This window comes from Muscardinus avellanarius (genome assembly GCF_963383645.1).
Source record: "Muscardinus avellanarius genome assembly, chromosome: 13".
NCBI classification, from domain to species: domain Eukaryota; kingdom Metazoa; phylum Chordata; class Mammalia; order Rodentia; family Gliridae; genus Muscardinus; species Muscardinus avellanarius.
In genome coordinates, this window is record NC_137799.1 from 26,687,118 (window position 1) to 26,704,856 (window position 17,739).

The following is a 17,739-nucleotide window of genomic DNA, read 5'->3' on the forward strand; positions in this document are numbered from 1 at the left end:
CACAGAGGTAGAACTCCCCTAGTTCAATCCCCATTACCACACACACACACACACACACACACACACACACGGACAGGGAGAGGAACCACCACTGGCTTATAGCATTCTGAAATCTACTTGGTCACAGATTGGCCATTTCTTGGTTAAGACTTAAGCCCTGGAAATAATTCTTCATCACTTGGCTTGCTGTCCCTTTTGCCGCCACTCTTGGCCTTGGCCTTGTTCGTGAAAGGTAGCCCTCATTGCAGCTGCGTGGATCTTTAGCCTGCCTTTGCTTATGGAAACTTAGGGTACAAAAACTTACCTTCATTTTGTATTGATCTGTCTTTTTTAGTCCAAGCTGATGCTGTTTCTGGCAACAAAATTACCTTGATTTTGTCAATGACCTTTGAGTCCTATTGGACTGAGTGTATTAAAGACAAAAGCCATACCCAGAGATCTCTTTGGGATAAGCTTTGCTCTGACTCGGGCTTCTGCTGGGACTGCTGGGGGAAAGAAACCTCTAAGCTTCTCAGGAAACGTGTTTCACCAAGCGGTTGCCTACAGCTCCACCTTGGACCATTCTGAGATCTTAACATGAGGTTTTTTAGTCACACCCTTGGCTTCATCTTTAGATCATACTTTTGTGACAGATTTTGTTTTTGCCTAGAAGCATTCTTAATTTTAGTATGGTGAGCCATCTGGCTATGAATTTTCAAAACCAGCAAGTTCTAGCTTGTTTTTAGTGTGTCCTTTGCCTTCTGTCTTTTCTGTTTTACTGCAAAGAGCGGGAAGAAGCTGGTAGCACCTCCAGCCGGTGGTTTGAAACCTTCTTAGGTAGATCCCACATTCGCTGGGTATACTTTTTTCTTTCCATATTACTGCGGCTGACTTTCTGCTGTTGCATTAGAAGGATCCCTTCTTGCTCAGTTTCCAGCAAGATTTCTCTCACTTTCCTTTAAGCTTTAATTCATAGCATCCACTATGGTCTGAATGTCGATATCCTTCCCCAACACAGATCTTGGAACTTAACTGCCATGGTGATATTATTAATAGATGAGAGTTGGGGGAGGTGGCTAGTTCATGAATAAGATGATTGTCTTACAAAAAGAGGCAAAGCTGGGCATGGTGGCATGTGTCTGTAATTCATTCAAAACATTTTCTATTTTGAAACAGGGTCTTGCTAAGTTGCGGAGGGTCTCACTGAGTTGCTGAGGCTGTTCTCTAACCTGTAATCCTCCTGTCTCAGCCTCCCGAGTACTGGGATTACAGGTGTGTGCCACCTGCCTTTTAATAAATATTTTTATATGTCAGCATGATTCAGTTGTTATTTTTCTAAGCTATTTTCACGATTTATGTTTGTGTTAGTGAGTTAAGCTTAATACGTTCTGCATTTTATTTCGGGGCCTGAAACCAAGTGTTACAACTCCTAGTATTTTATTTACTTTGAGGATGATACAATAAAATTTAGAGAAGTTGAAAACATAGATTACACTGGTGTTTCGTTTCTTTTCTTTTCCTTTCTTTTCTTTTCTTTTTTCTTTTCTTTTCTTTTCTTTTCTTTTCTTTTCTTTTCTTTTCTTTTCTTTTCCTTTTTGGTGGTACTGGAGTTCCCGGAAGCCCTTCTACCTCAGGGCTACACTCCCAGACCTATTATATATATTTTTTAAAATTGGAAACAGGGTCTCTTAAGCCAGCAAGGTTGGCTCCAAACCAGCGTGATCCTCCTGTCCCCGCCTCCCAAGCGTGGGGATTACAAGCGTGCACCACCACGCCCGGCTACACTGGTATTTCTAAAGTATCTAATTCAACAAACATGTATCGCACAAGTGCTCTTTTGCATAGCCCACGCATCATGGGAGATGCTGGAGTGGGACGCAGTGGCAGAGGAGGCTGTCTGCTCTCCAAGCAGCAGAGTCACAGCAGAGGAAACTGGACCCAAAGCACTTGGGTTTTCTTTGAATTGTGTGAATGTACTGATCTACCCTCTCCTACTTTTCTTGTGTCTTTAAGATTTGTCGAAAGATCTGGAGAGCCTGTGGAACTGTATGCCCCAGATAAATGCCCTCAGGTGAACTTGGAATTGTAATTAATGAAAGCATTGTCCTAAGGAATGTCTCTGGGTTGAAACGTCTAAAACTATTGGTTTAGTCTGTCGGGCTAGCCCAACATACTGGGCATAATTTTCTTGGTCTTTATAAGATAGGCTTAAAAAAGAGAGAGATTGAGTTAAAATTAAAGCAAGTTCTTTCATCTTTTGTTTTTAGATTACCACACTTGTTAATCACAAAGACAATACCAAAAAGTCTGATAAAACTCTGCAAGCAATTCAGCGTGTCGGACAAGCCGTCAACCTGGCAGTTGGGAGATTCGTTAAAGTCGGGGAAGCTATAGCCAATGAAAACTGGGATTTGAAGGAAGAAATAAATATTGCCTGTATTGAAGCTAAACAAGCAGGTATGTGGGTATTGATTTTGAAGGCTGTTTATACCAGTTTAATTGCTTTGCATATCGATGATAAATGACTTATTTTGAGTAAAGATGAGTACTGTGCTTTAGGCCTTCTGATAATGGCACCTAGGACATTAAAAAGCTGGCTTAGCTTCCAGGAATATTGAACTTCTGTTGGCTCGAGAGGCAAATCTTTAACATAGAACTCTTTCGCTAGTCTGAGGGGTGGTGTGCCGTCCTTAACTTTAGCCATCGAGATTTGGGAGATGCAGAAAAGTGTGGGGCCCGGACTCTGCCCTCGAGGAGCATGTTAGCCTATTTCTCACCGTGTATTAAATGGAAATCGCAGGTAGTATGCACCGGCACTGCAGCAGGCGAGCCATTGTGATGTCAAACCTTACTGTGTTAGAGTTTCCTGGAGCAGGTGGCCCAGAAGCATTTCAGAATCTGAGGTGCTTTGATGGCTACAAACACTTTTGCTGAAATATCTTTTATGCATTTACTCTCTTAGTAAATATTTACAGAGCACTGGCTATACCAGGTATTCTTTAGTCTGTAGGGCTGTGGTCATGTACAAATCAGTCAAAGGGCTGCCCTCATGCAGTTTATATTCTAGTGCAGGTGACAGGCCATAAACAAAGGGTAAATAGGTCCTGTCAGGTGCCGATCATTATAAAATGTAGAGCAGGGTAAGGGTCGGCAGGCCAATGGAGATGCCATCTCTCATCTGTGACCTTACGGGCATTGGGGGCTGGGTAATCTTTTGTTGTTGAGGGGTGTTCTGTGCCTTGTAGAGTGTTTAGCAAGATCCTTAACTTCTACCTGCCAGATGCCAGGTGATCCTCTCTCCTGCAAGTGACAACACAAACTATCTTCAGATATTGTTGAGTGTCCCTTAAGGAGTCAAAAGGGATCCCAAATGAGAACTACTGAGATAGGGAATTAGAAAGACCCTCTAAAAAAGGATTATTGGAGCAGAGATTGCGATCAAATGAGGACCTCAAGCCGGGCATGGTGGCTCACGCCTGTAATCCCAGTACACGAGAGGCTGAGACAGGAGGATTGCAAGTTTTAGGACAACCTTAGCAAGTAGTGAGACTCTCATCAACCTACCGAGAACCTGTTTCAGAATCAAAAATAAAATAAGGTTGGGGTGTAGTTCTGCTGTAGAATGCCCCTGGATTCCTAGTTCAATCCCCAGTGATGCAAAAATATAAAATAAAAATGAAGGCCACAGCTATGGGAATACCTGAATGAAGGCGATTACTGGCAAGAAGGTAAGAATAGATGTGGCTTGCAAGGCAATGACAGGATCCTTGGACTATGTCCTAAGCATAATGGGACTAGTGGGAGAGTGTACAGAGCAGTGATATCACACACACACACACACACACACACACACACACACACACACACATCTGTGTGTGTGTATATATGTATGTGTGTGTGTGTGTATATATATATATATATATGAATGTGAATATATGTATGTATATGTGTGTATATGTGTATGTGTGTATATATATATATGTATGTATGTATGTATATATATAATTTGGTACTGGGGATTGAACCCAGAGGCATTCTACCTCTGAGCTACAACTCCAGACCTATTTTTTCTTATTTGGAAACAGTTTTGCTAAGTTGTTGAGGGCCCCACTAAGTTGGTGAGGCTGGCTGTAATCCTTCTGTTTCAGCCTCCCAAGCACTGGGATTACCATGCCCAGTTTCATTTATATTTTAAAAGGGTATCTAGTGGCTCTGGTACAGAGAGTAGATTTTGAGGGTATGAGTGTGGAACTAGGGTAGCCAGTTGAAGTCTGTTGCAATGGTCCAGGTGATAGATAATGGTGACCCAGGTTAGGCGGTAGTATCTAAGGTGGTCCAGGTGATAGATAATGGTGATCCAGGTTAGGGGATAGTATCTAAGGTGGTCCAGGTGATAGATAATGGTGACCCAGGTTAGGCGATAGTATCTAAGGAGGTGTAAGGCAGTTGCATTTAGATGCATTTTCAGGGTGAAGCCAGTAAGACTTGGTGATGCTTTGAATGGGGAATGTGACAGAAAGGAGTCGTGGATAGCTGCAAGTTGTGAGGTATGAACAGGTGGATAAATGGTGGTGCTGTTTCCCAAGATGAACAACCCTGAGGGAGAAGCAGGTGTTTGGGGAAGTCTTCGGGGATATGGGTATCATAAGGCTGAGTAAATACAGAGGAACCAACTAGGTTGCACACAGTCCTGCAAGTTATATAGATGACTTAATATATTTGTCTGCAGGCAATATTGAGGTGTTTTGAGTCAGATGAAAGACATTGTTTTGTGTTAGAAATCTTTTTGCTAGTCTGGAGGAAATGAACAAATTAAAACAGATTGGGAGGGCTGAGAAGGAAAATACGGAGATCAATATGAAAGCTTGTACCATAAAAACAGCCAGACCAAGACAGTGTAATAGGCTTATAAAGAGCAGGAAGAGTGCACAAAATACTCACTAAGGGGGTTGGATAGAGAGAATGAGGTTATTGACTAAAGGAAAGCTTTGGGGGACTCGGGATTGGCTCTTGGGCTTCTAGCTATTTGTTGGATTAGAGAATAGGTTTTATGTGAGAGGCAGGATAGATAACTTTATTCTATTCATGTCTCTCCTAGTTTAAAAAAGGATTTGAAATAGCTTACAATAAAAGACATGTTCCATAAGCCCATTAAACTGAGAGAGGAAAATAAGTATACTAGAAACGTTGGCAAACATGATCATTTTAATTAAGCATGAAATTTATCTTTGTACTTCCTGGAAGGCAAAACAAAAATGGGAGCCACAAAAGGTTATATAATTCTCATTGTTTGCTGAAAGGAAGCAAACTAGCTTGTAAGAGGAGAAAGAGACCTGCTTCCTGGCCCTAAATTATTATTGATAAGTGGACACTTACCAACAGCCGGTACGTAATGCAATGGACACAGCACAGAAAATGAAGAGATGTTTTCTAGTCTTCTCTTACCAACCCTTGGTGAAAGCAAGAGCAGGGAATTTTTAATGAAAGGGCAGCCTGCGCCCCACTGTCCACATTGGTTTTGATGTGTGCCGCTGTGCACGCGGAGGGTGAGCGGGGAGGACGTGGTACAGTGACACGCTTGGTGGTGTGCGGTTCTCAGCAACCCGGTGAGCCCAGGCTGGGCATAGATGAAATCTTTGGAAGCTGGCAGGTGTCCTGGGCTCCACACACCATCTCTTCTCACTCAAAGTGCCCTTTCCTTATGTGAGAAATGCCTCCTGTAGCCATTCAGGAGGCATTGTAGAAGCTGTTCCCCCCCCCCCCCCAGGGGGCAGGTGATGGGGAGATGTCTTAACGTGTACAAAGTCTTAAATCACTCCTGGAATGTTTCTGACGCAGCAGCTCATACTAACCATTTTCTCCTCTGGACATTTCATCCTCAGGGAGTAATAAAAGCAATGATAAAGAACTAGAGCTTGGCCGGGAGTGGTCGTGTATGACCGTAATGCTAGTACTTGGGAGGCTGAGATGGGAGGATTACAGGTTTGTGGCCAGCCTTGGCAATTTAGTGAGGCTCTCAGCTACTTAGCAAGTCTCTGTTCCAAAATAAAAAGTAGGGCTTGGGGTGTAGTTCAGAGGTAGAATGCCCCTGGGTTCAATCCCCAGTACCAACACCACCAAAAAACAAAGAAACCCCGCATACATATAATATATGTATGTATGTGCAAGCTTACATGTACTATTTTTGGGTAATTGAGAGCTATAGAAAAAAATTATTTCTCAGAGGAACAGACATTGTTATTATTCTTTCAGCTATTGATGATAGGATGCAAACAGAAACTTCTATTGGCCCTTTCTATGTGCATTAAGGTTTAGTTCTAAGCACTTTTGTTCTTTGTATATTTTGCTATATAAATTTTTAATTTAAAAAACCCTTTATATTCTGTGTAGCAAATGAGCCCAGAGGTAGCACATAAATTCACAAAGGTTTATCATCTCCCTCAGTTTCTGAGGCTTGGGAACAGGAGTGGCTCCCCTGGCTGGTCCTGGGTCAGTTGGCTGAGGGCTTCGAGACTGTCAGGACCTGCGTCCAGGCTCCTCTCCTGGCTGTGGATGGCTGCCCTGCGGCTCTTAGGCCTCTCTGTAGTAAGGGTTGTTTGTAACAAGGCAGCAGAACAAAGGGACCACCTCAGTCGTCTCAGACCCTGATCTGGGAAGTACCAGACCATCACTGCTTTTTCTTTTTTGTTGGTACTGGGGATGGAACCCAAGGTCATTCTACCTCCGAGCTATATCCCCAGCCCTATTTTTTATTCTTGATTTCGAAACAGGGTCTCACTGAGTTGCAAGGAGCCTCACTAAGTAACTGAGGGTGGCCATGAACCGCGATCCTCCTGTCTCAGCCTCCCAAATGCTGGGATTACAAGCGTGCGCCATCACGCCTGGCTCCATACCAGCACTTCTGCTGGACCAACCCTAGGACAATGTGAGGGGCATCATGGGAATGTGGATGCCAGTAGATGGGGGTCCTTCGTGGAGACTGGCTACCACAGAACTCAGCTCTTGGCAAAGCTTCAGTTATTGCCATTATACACGTGACGTGCAAATCTGCACTGCCAGTCCATGTTTGGTGAAGTCACCAAATGTGACACATGTTATGTGTTTCTATGTCATTTTAAACCCCTATTGTTCGAAACTAAACTTATCACCTCCTTTCTGTGTCTTTCTGATTTGCTTCAAGTGACTTAGCTTCACAGAAGCCAATTTTAGCTTTCCTTTCCTTCTTATCATTGGCCAGGTACTAAATTTATATTTTCTTCCTCCACTATCTTCTCCCAGATCATCTTCTCTTTCTCTCTTTCTCTCTCTCTCTCTCTCTCTGTGTGTGTGTGTGTGTGTGTAGGGGTGGTACTGAGGATTGAACCCAGGGGCATTCTACCTCAGAGCTATATTTCCAGCCCTATTTTATTTTTATTTTTATTGCTGAGGTTGGCCTTGAACCTATGATCCTCCTGTCTCAGCCTCCCAAGTACTAGGATTACAGCTGTGAGCCACCACACCTGACCTCCTCATTATATTCTTATTTATACCATCCCAAAAGTCCTCACTGCCTCACACTCATCGCTTAAATAGTATCTTGGCTTTACGTTGCTACTTTATAGTCCTTTTTTTGTTTTTGGTGGTACTGGCGGTGGAACCAGAAGCTTTCTACCTCCGGACTATACTTCCAGACCTATTTTTTTAATATTTTATCTGGAAACAGGGTCTCACTAAGTTACTGAGAGCCTCACTAAGTTGCTGAGGCTGGCTTCGAACCTGTGCGATCCTCCTGTCTCAGCCTCCCAAGCGTGGGGATTACAAGCGTGCGCCACCACGCCCGGCTACAGTCCATTTTATATGATATCATCAGGCTTGTCTTTCTCAGTATTGATGTGAGTGGTTTCATGCTCTGTGATTTGCCCACTAAAATTTCAGTACTTTTATCAAGATCCTTAGCCAAATGACTGAGCCATTATTATATGTATGTTATAAAATTGACAGGGCTTTTGTGAGAAAATTAATAAGGCACACGGGTTTATTTATATTTATTTATTTATTTATTTACTTGTTTGTTTATTTTTTGTACTGAGGATTGAACCCAGGGGTATTCTACTTCTGAGCCACATCCCCAGCCCTACTTTATTTTTATTTTGAAATAGGATCTCAATAGGTTGATGAGTCTCACTACTTGCTAAGGCTGGTCTTTGTTTTTTTTTGTTGTTGTTGTTTGTTTGTTTGTTTTTTGGTGGTACTGGGGTTCCTGGAAACCCTTCTACCTCTGGGCTACACTCCCAGACCTATTTTATATTTTTATTTGGAAACAGGGTCTCCTAAGCCAGCAAGGTTGACTTCGAACCTGTGTGATCCTCCTGTCTCCGCTTCCCAAGCAGGGGATTACAAGCGTGCACCATCACACCTGGTGTAAGGCTGGTCTTGAACCTGTAATCCTCCTGTCTCAGCCTCCCAAGTACTGGCATTACAAATGTGCACCACCACACCTGGCTGCAAAGGTTTATTTAGAAGTTAAAAATTACCTTCAACATAGCCAGTGTGGTGGCACATACTTGTAATCCCAGCATTCCGGAGGTGGAGACCAGAGGATTATGGTTTGCAGACAGCCTCAGCTACTTAGTGAAGCACTCTGCAACTTAGTGAGACCCTATTTAAAAGTAAAGAATAAAAAATAGGGCTGGGGGTGTAGCTTGGAGGTAGAATGCCCCTTGGTCCCATCCCCAGTACCAAAAAAATCCCCCCAAAACAAAAAAAACTTGTTAACTTTTAACAGCAAGTAGGTTTTAGAGAATATTATAGCTTATTTTTTATCTTTGAGGAGAGCGAATGTGTATTATTTTTGGTGAATAATTGCTATAATAGCAATTAAGCAGTTTGATAACAATTAGTGAAAAAGTAAATTTTTTTAGACAAAGTAATTTTTTTGTGTGTGGTTTGTGGTACTGGGGATGGAACTCAGAAGCCTTCTATCTCTGGACTACACCCCCAATCCTATACTAAGTTGCTGAGAGCCCAATTTGCTGAGTCTGGCTTCAAACCTGTAATTCTCCTGCCTCAGCCTCCCAAGTGCTGGGATTACAAGCATGCGCCACCATGCTCAGCTAGACAAAATTAAGTTTGGTAGAGTGATTTGCACTGGGAACCATAAAAAGTGTACACTGCAGCTCCAGGCCTGAGCGAGGGTCAGCCCTGTGTACGAATTCTCAAGAGGGAGGTGTTTTTACTCTCCCCACCCCAGTTCCAGGCTGCCCAGCAGACAGACGTGCTTATTGTTTTCCTTTGCCCATCCATATTTCTTTCTAGCCCAGCACCCCCTTCTTATTGAAGATGTCATTCCTTGGGTCCCAGACCTCATTTTTCTGTTCCTCATGGATTTCCCTATAAACCCAAGCTCTTTCGCAGCACGCTGTGATGTTCCGCGGTGACCCCTTCCCTACCTCCTCCCAGCCCCGCCCGAGTCTGCTGCTCTAGATTTAGGTTTTTCTTTGTTTTTGTTTTTTTAAACTCCTGGGACTTTTCTTACCTTGTAGAACAGATAGATTTTCTTCTCTCTCTCTCTCTTTCTCTCTTTCCTGTTTTCTTTTTTTCTATCTTTTTTGTTTTGTTTTGTGTGTGTGTGTGTGTTACTAGGGATTGAACCCAGGGATGTTCTACCTGTAAGCTATACCCCCAGCACTTTTTTTATTTTTTATTTTTTTATTATTTGTGGTACTGGGGATGGAATCCAGGGGCTTTCTACCTCCGGGGTACACTCCTAGACCTATTTTTATATTTTATTAGAAACAGGGTCTCACTAAATTACTGAGAGCCTCACTCAGTAGCGGAGGCTGGCTTCAAACCTGTGCAATCCTCCTGTCTCAGCCTCCCTAATGCTGGGATTACAAGTGTGCGCCACCACGCCCGGCTCCCCCCAGCACTTTTTATTTTTGTAGTGCTAAGGATTGGATTTTCTGCCTCTGAGCTACACCCCCAGCCGTTTTTATTTTTTATTTGGTAACAAGGTCTCTCCCAGCTGATGAGAGCCTCATGAAGTTACTGAGGCTGACTTTGAAGCTGTAATCCTGTCTCTTCCTCCCAAGTACTGAGATTACAGGCATGAGCCACCATGCCCGGCCCTTTTTATTTTTAATTCGAAACAGGGCCTCACTAAGTTGCTAAGGGTCTTGCTAGGTTGCTGAGGCTGGCCTCCTACCTGTAAACCTCCTGTTTTAACCTCCCAAGTTAAGGCACATGTCACCAAACCTGGTGGAGGTGGGTTTTAGATTGTATAGTTTGCCATTCCACTGGAAACAAAATCATGTTTTTTCAAACCAGATGGAGGCAAAAGCTTGTCATAGTTCTGAAGGGCGTGCTGTTTTGACGTTAGAACACATCATGCGACAATCCTCCAATCATCAAGTAAAACTGTTTCTTGTTCCTGAAGTAATAGTAAGAGCCGAGTTTTACCCTGTATTTTGGGTGTTACATTCAAGATCAGAGAAAAGTCTGTATTTTTATTTAAATGTTTTATTCCCAATTTAACTTTCTTGTTAGGAGAAACCATCGCAGCACTTACAGATGTAAGCAGCCTGAATCACGCAGAATCTCAGGACCAGATCACGATTTTTACAGACAAATCGGGAGTTGTAAAAGCTGCAAGATTACTTCTTTCTTCTGTGACAAAGGTGTTGTTGCTCGCAGACCGTGTCGTCATTAAACAAATAATAACATCAAGAAATAAGGTACTTGTTTTTCTGATGTTGCTGTACTTTTATCTTTTGAGGTTAAGCGGCAGTGTTTTTTAGTGATTGCAGATAAGTTGACAATGCATATCTATTATGATTGCTCATAGTGCTACTTGTTTATACTTTAGTGTTTCTTCTAAACCTGTCATTTTAAAGTGATGTGTGTACTGGTCCTAAATTTTGAATGCAAATGATGTTTCTCCTCTGAAGGTCATTATCTCCTAATTGAGGCTTACTGAGAAAAACCTCTAAATGTGCATACTTCAGGAAGAAAGGCTGAGCACCATGATAATGACTGTGGTAGAAACCTAGCTGAGCCGGTCGTGGTGGCGCACGCTTGTAATCCCCGCGCTTGGGAGGCCGAGACAGGAGGATCGCGCAGATTCGAAACCAGCCTCGGCTACTTAGTGAGGCCTTCAGCAACTTAGTGAGACCCTGTTTCCAAATAAAATATAAACAGGTCTGGGAGTATATCCTGGAAGTAGAAAGCCTCTGGGTTCCACCCCCAGTACCACACACACACACAAACTAGTTGATAAAAAAAAAGGGCTGAATTCTTCAATACTTCTCCCCTTCTGTGTCAGAGTAACAGTTCATAAGTTTAAGTCAAAAAATTAAATTACCGCCGAGCGTGGTGGTGCACGCTTGTAATCCCGCTCTTGGGAGGCAGAGACAGGAGGATCGCACAGGTTTGAAGCCAGCCTCGGCTACTTAGTGAGGCTCTCAGCAACTTAGTGAGACCCTGTTTCCAAATAAAATATAAAATAGGTCTGGGAGTATAGCCCAGAGGTAGAAAGCCTCTGGGTTCCACCCCCAGTACCACCCAAAAAAAAATTAAATGACCTGAAACCATAATTATCCACAGCTACAAAATTTCTGTATGTAGCATCCCTAAGTATTCTTGAAGAATCACAAAAAGCTTCCAGTCCAGAACTCACACGGCCTCTTGGCTGACGGTCCTGCTTCTTGATCATCCAGGAACCGGGACGTGTATAATCAGAGGGGAGCCAGCCAGGGAAGGGATTGTCCCACTACTGTCTGAGACAAAGCCACTTGGTGAGTGAATCACAAAGTACAAGTTTAAAGAGAAGAAGAATTGGAGAGGCGAATGAGGTGAAGCTGGAGGAACGGGATTAGCTCTCCTCTCTCTGGATGACGGAGGCTCTGCTCACGGTGGCAACCTGCCTTATCTGTGTTAGCCAGCTGTGCTTCCTGTGCTGCTAGGGCAGGCCAACCTGCCAAATACCCATCATATTCTCATTAGAATAAGTAAGCACAGGATATCTGTGTTTTTTTAACCAATCTGGATCTGAATAGAAATAATCCAGTACTGTTATTTTAGAGAAAAGTATTTGAAAATAAGTTTCACATTCATTTATTTTATTTCTTATGTCAAGAAAACACAATGTTATCTGTTGGCTCTATTCCAGATTCACACTCTCTATTCACCTCTGGCTTCCTGAGGCGTCTTGGCAATTAATTTATTTGACACAGGCAACTCTTCACTGCCCCAAACCGTTTTCCTGATCTTGCGTCCTAACACTTACATTCTGTTCCTCACTCTCTGGAGTCCTCCGGTTGTGTTCCAGTGAGCCTTATGGCTTCTGTGAATTGTTTTTACACTCACTGCCTTCTTAGTTCACCTGAGATTTGATTACCAGATTAGTCCATTTTCTGTTGCTATAATATTATATGAGAGGCCTGGTACTTTAGAAAGAAAAGAGGCTTATTTAATTAGCAGTGTTGGAACCGAAGTTCCAAGATCAGACAGCCCCATTTGTTTAGCTTTCGGCATCACATGATGGGAGCACATGCAAGAGAGATGATATGGCAAGACAGGAAGCCAGAGACCAGAGAGGGCCAGTCTTGTCATTTTCACAACAACCCACTTGCAAGGGGTCCAGGAGGGCTACATGAATCCCTTCCCAGCACACTGTCTCCTCGTGACCTAACTACCTAATTCCACCAGGCCCCATCTCTTAAAGGTTCCACCACCTCTTACATTGGCATGCTGGGAAGTAAACCTCTAGTGCATGAGTCTGTGGAGTCCCAAGTACTAGGATTACAAGTGTGCACCACCACGCCCGGCTAAGTGTAGTCATTTTGACAATTCTTCTTCTTAGGCCAGGCATGATGGCACATGCCTGTAATTCTAGGTCTTGGGAGGCTGAGCCAGGAGGATCACAGATTCATGGCCAGCTTCAGTAACTTAGTGAGGCCATCTGCTACTTAGTGAGACCCTGTTTCAAAATGAAAGAATAGAAAATAATTATTTTCAAACTAAAAATTAAAATAGGACTGGGGCTGTGGCTCAGAGGTAGAACGCCTCTAGGTTCAATCTCCAGCACCCCCCCCAAAAAAAAAAATCACACACACACACACATTTTTCTTTTTAATTTTCAAGTGAGCCCAAGTCTTCTCCTTCTAAAAGCGATTCATTCCATCGAAGATTCTAACCTTTGAACCAACATCTTCTCTGAGCTCCTCTTTCCTGTCTTCTTCTCTGACTCCCTTCTCAATTTCCCCCTAGAAGTTTAGGATTTAGGTTCCTCCTTTCCTTCTCTCTGCTCAGTCTCTTTCATGTCTATCACTTGATAATAAAATCCCTTCTGTTTTGTAGGTTCTTGCAACTATGGAAAGATTAGAGAAAGTGAATAGCTTTCAAGAGTTTGTCCATATATTCAGCCAGTTTGGAAATGAAATGGTGGAGTTTGCACATCTAACTGGAGATAGACAAAATGTATGTACTTACTGCATCTTAAAATATTCATATGAATGCATAATTTTTAGTGTGGTTGTAGGTGTGATCTTTGCAATTACTTGAGTTGGTTTCTTTGCTTATTAAATGTATAGAACTTTGGTCTTGGTAGCTGTTCATTGTAAGTCAGGATACAGTTAATAGATCAGTATGTCATTTTTGGACACATGTTAAGAGCTAAAATATGTTCCCACTGGGAACAGTTTACTTGCCTGCAAGGCCCAATTTGAATGCTTTATCTTTTATGAAACTTTCCATTTGACTCCTTACCAAGGCTCAGGCAAATAAATTAGTTAAGAGTATTTTGTTCTGCATTTCTGTTTTTCTTTCTTCTTCTTCTTCTTCTTTTTTTTTTTTTTTTTTTGTGTGTGTTAGTTACTGGGGATTGAACCCAGGGGCATTCTACCTCTGAGCTACACACCTACCCCTATTTTTTATTCTTTATTTTGAAACAGGGTCTCACTGAGTTGTGAAGGATCTCACTAAGTAGCTGAGACTAGCCACAAACTTGCGATCCTCCTGAACTTGTAATCAACCTCCCGAGTACTGGGATTACAAGCCTGCGCCACCACTCCCAGCTCTGCATTGCTGTTTTTCCCCACATTAAATTAATAACCCAAGCCAGATGTGTGCACCTGTAATCCCAGTACTTGGAAGGCTGAGATAGATTTCCAGGTTCAAGGCAAGACCAGCAACTTAGCAAGACCCTGTTTCAAAACAAACAACAACAATAAAAAGGGTTGGAGCATAACTCAGAGGTTAAAAAAAAGCCCTTAGGTTCAATCCTCAGTACTACAAACACACACACAAATTATTAACCTGGGTATTTTTATAATAATTATGACAAGCTGGGCGTGGTGGCACATGCTTGTAATCCCAGCATTTGGGAGGCTGAGACCGGAGGATTGCCTCAGCTACTTAGGCCCTCCGTAACTCAATGAGACCCTGTTTCAAAATAAACAATAAAAAAACAGGGTAGGGGGTGTAGCTCGGAGGTCGAATTCTTCTGGGTTTTATCCCCAGACCCGCAAAAAAAAAAAAAAAAAAAAAGACAGGCTATCATCTGACATGTGTTTGATCATTGAACCAGTGTGATATGATTTAATAGGTTCCAAAGCTCCCGTCCTTCAGATTAACTTTCTATTGGATCCTCTTCTGCCTCTGGATGTAACTAGAAAGCTATAACCATTATTTTGATTTTTTTTTTTTTTTCTTTCTTTCTTTTTTTTTTTTTTAGTGGTACTGGGGTTCCTGGAAGCCCTTCTACCTCCGGGCTATACTCCCAGACCTATTTTTATATTTTTTATTTGGAAACAGGGTCTCCTAAGCCAGTGCGGCTGGCTTCGAACCAGCACGATCCTCCTGTCTTCGCCTCCCAAGCGCGGGGATTACAAGCGTGCGCCACCACGCCCGGCTTTGGTTTGTTTTTAGAAATTTGTTATGGGGAATGTTTATTTTTTCCAAGTGTAGTAAGACTATGATCCAACATTTTAAAAAACTTTTTCTCTACTTTGGCTGAAGAGGTCTCTGATTTTAAACTTTAACTTATCCAGTGTGAGTTCCCTGAAGCTCCCTAGCAGCGGTTTTGACATCTTTATGTTTGACAAGTGCTACTCCTGGCTCACATTCCTGAAATATGCTCCCAAAGGTCAAGAGCCTTCTCCCTTCGTATGGTCAGAGTAGCTGAAGATTTCAGTCATTTGGATTTGTTCATTCACTTTCTTTAGCAGAGCTTCACTAGCTGCTGCCTGTGAATCGTATAATATTCTAGATGTTGGAGATACAACAGCAAGTAAAAGAAACAGCAGCAGCAGCAGCAGCAACAACAACAACAACAACAACAACAACAACAACAACAACAACAAAAACCCCTCTACCCTCATGACACGTTTTGGTGGGATTAGGAGGAGATAGAAAATAAAACAGAAACTTTTATTTTGTAGTGGGAATTGAAACCAAGAGCATTCTACCTCTGAGCTATACCCGTAGCCCTTTTAAAAAATATTTTCTTTTTATTGAAGCAAGGTCTCACTAAGTTGTTGAGGGTCTTGCTAAATTGTGGAGGCTCTTCTTGAACCTGTTATCCTCCTGTCTCAGGCTCCCAAATATTGGAATTAAAGGTGTGTGTCAGGTGCCTGGCTAAAACCTTGGCTGCTGGCAACTGAAACTTTAGAGATGGAGCCTGGATAGAGGGACTACTGTATTTAGATCAAAGCAATGACAGTTCATGAAATTTTATCTTGAATTCTTTTTTTTTTCTTCACTTCACATTGCTCCTGAATTTTTGAGTATTGTTATCACTAGAGTAATTGGTTGTTCAAGAACTTGGGTCGTTGAGCTGGGCTTGGTGGTGCACACTTGTAATCCCAGCATTTGGGAGGCTGAGACGGGAGGATCGCGGTTTGCGGACAGCCTCAGCTACTACTTAGTGAGGCCCTTTGCAACCCAGTGAGACCCTGTTTCAAAAAAAAGAAATGGGGCTGGGGATGTAGCTTGGAGGTAGAATGGCCCTGGATCCCATCCCCGGTACTGAAAAAAAAAAAAAAAAAAAAAGAATTTGGATTGTGTCTGTGATCGCAGGCTGCTCAGGGATTTGATTTCATTTTTAGGATCTGAAAGACGAAAAGAAAAAGGCGAAAATGGCAGCAGCGAGGGCGGTTCTTGAGAAGTGCACGATGATGCTTCTCACAGCCTCCAAGGTGAGACGGGTTTTATTTCACGTATATTTGTAGATGACCAGTTAGGAATGCATCTGGTTTATGTATTTTACATTCTTGTAGTGATTAAAGTGGTAACTTAGACCCGAGGCCTGAGTAGTTAAACCTAAGTTACTAGTTGCAAGCATGCTAACTTTGTTCCCCAATGCCAAACAGCAGTGTGTCTGCAAGTCAGCTTTGATTGAACTGCTAAGCAGAAGAGGGTAAATCAGGCGCTGTGAGCCCAGGCCTGTCAGCGCGGCCACTCCCTGCAGTGTCTGCCAGGCCGCTTGGAACCGGCATGTATGCTCTAGAAAAACTTGGGCAAGTCAGGATCGGTTGAGTAACACTGCAGTATGAATCAGCCCCTAGTGTGTTTATTCTGCAAATTTATACCTGTAATTCCCTTTTTCTCCTTTGAACAAAATCCTCAACCAAGAACGTGTATTTGTAAATAGCAGTTGGCCAGCAAATTGGTACCATTCAAGAAGGAACTAGTCAACGTCTCATTAGCAATTTGTTTAGAATCGCCTTTTGTTCTGAGAGTATTTACTCCACGCTGGGATCAGTGAAGCCACAAAAACAGGGCCTTCCCAGAGCCCACTGAGAAAGCTGTTTCTGGCTAGGCCCTCGGGTTGTTTTTCAGAGACATCATTTTTTAAAAGCCAAAGATACAGCCCACGGTCATATATCATCATGTTCATTTTTCCTTGTTCTTTTTTTTAATTTGTTTGTTCTTGCACGTGTAAGGCAACATATAAAAATTACGTTAATCATGGTGAAGAAATAGTCCCCTCACTCCGCGAGTTTTAGGGAGACGTATCGTTGAAGTGTAACAATGTGGTTCTGCACTCTGCGCCTTTCATTTAACCTTGCTATCGCTCTTTGCTCGTCCTGCTTCCACCCTAGTGAGGAGAGGCAGCTGGGGGAGCCAGGGACCCAGGAGATGTGGGTAAAGAACCATTTTTATTAGCATGACATGTTCTCTGTAAGATTTTGTGTGTTGGGATGTGGGTCAGCTATGAAAATAAAAGTTTCAACTGTTTTGAAGACATGTCTGAGGCATCCAAACTGCGAATCAGCCCATAAAAACAAAGAAGGAGTGTTTGACCGAATGAAGGTGGCCCTGGATAAGGTCGTTGAAATTGTGACTGACTGTAAAGCAAATGGAGAGACTGATATTTCCTCTATCAGTATTTTTACTGGAATTAAAGAATTCAAGGTAAGAATAAAGAGTATAGCCGGGTGAGGTGGCGCACGCTTGTAATTCCCACGCTTGGAGGCGGAGACAGGAGGATCGCGCAGGTTCAAAGCCAGCTTTGCTGGCTTAAGAGACCCTGTCTCCAAAAAATAAAAAAGTATAAAATGGGTCTGGGAGTGTAGCCTGGACGTAGAAGAGCTTCCAGGAACCCAGTACCACCAAAAAAAAAAAAAAAAAAAAAAAAAAAAAAAAAAAGAATAAAGAGTGTATTTTTATTTTCATTTGAAGGAAGTATTGTTAGATATTTTGTCCATATACAAATATATGTACATGTATATGTATAACTGCAATGTATGTATATATGTATATATTCTTTATTTTTGTGGTGCT

The 17,739-nt window shown here is 42.5% G+C and overlaps 1 protein-coding gene across 1 annotated transcript in view; it reads left to right on the plus strand.

The window, feature by feature from the left end:
• The window catches only part of CTNNAL1 (catenin alpha like 1), a gene marked incomplete at both ends in the record, with an annotated part of 73,866 nt that overhangs the window by 12,925 nt on the left and 43,202 nt on the right, over positions 1–17,739 (plus strand). Inside the window, 5 exons of the mRNA XM_080708917.1 lie at positions 2,247–2,436; positions 10,504–10,691; positions 13,315–13,434; positions 16,062–16,151; positions 17,200–17,370. Of these exons, the coding sequence (XP_080565043.1) occupies positions 2,247–2,436; positions 10,504–10,691; positions 13,315–13,434; positions 16,062–16,151; positions 17,200–17,370 (759 nt within the window). The remainder of the gene's footprint in view (positions 1–2,246; positions 2,437–10,503; positions 10,692–13,314; positions 13,435–16,061; positions 16,152–17,199; positions 17,371–17,739) is intronic.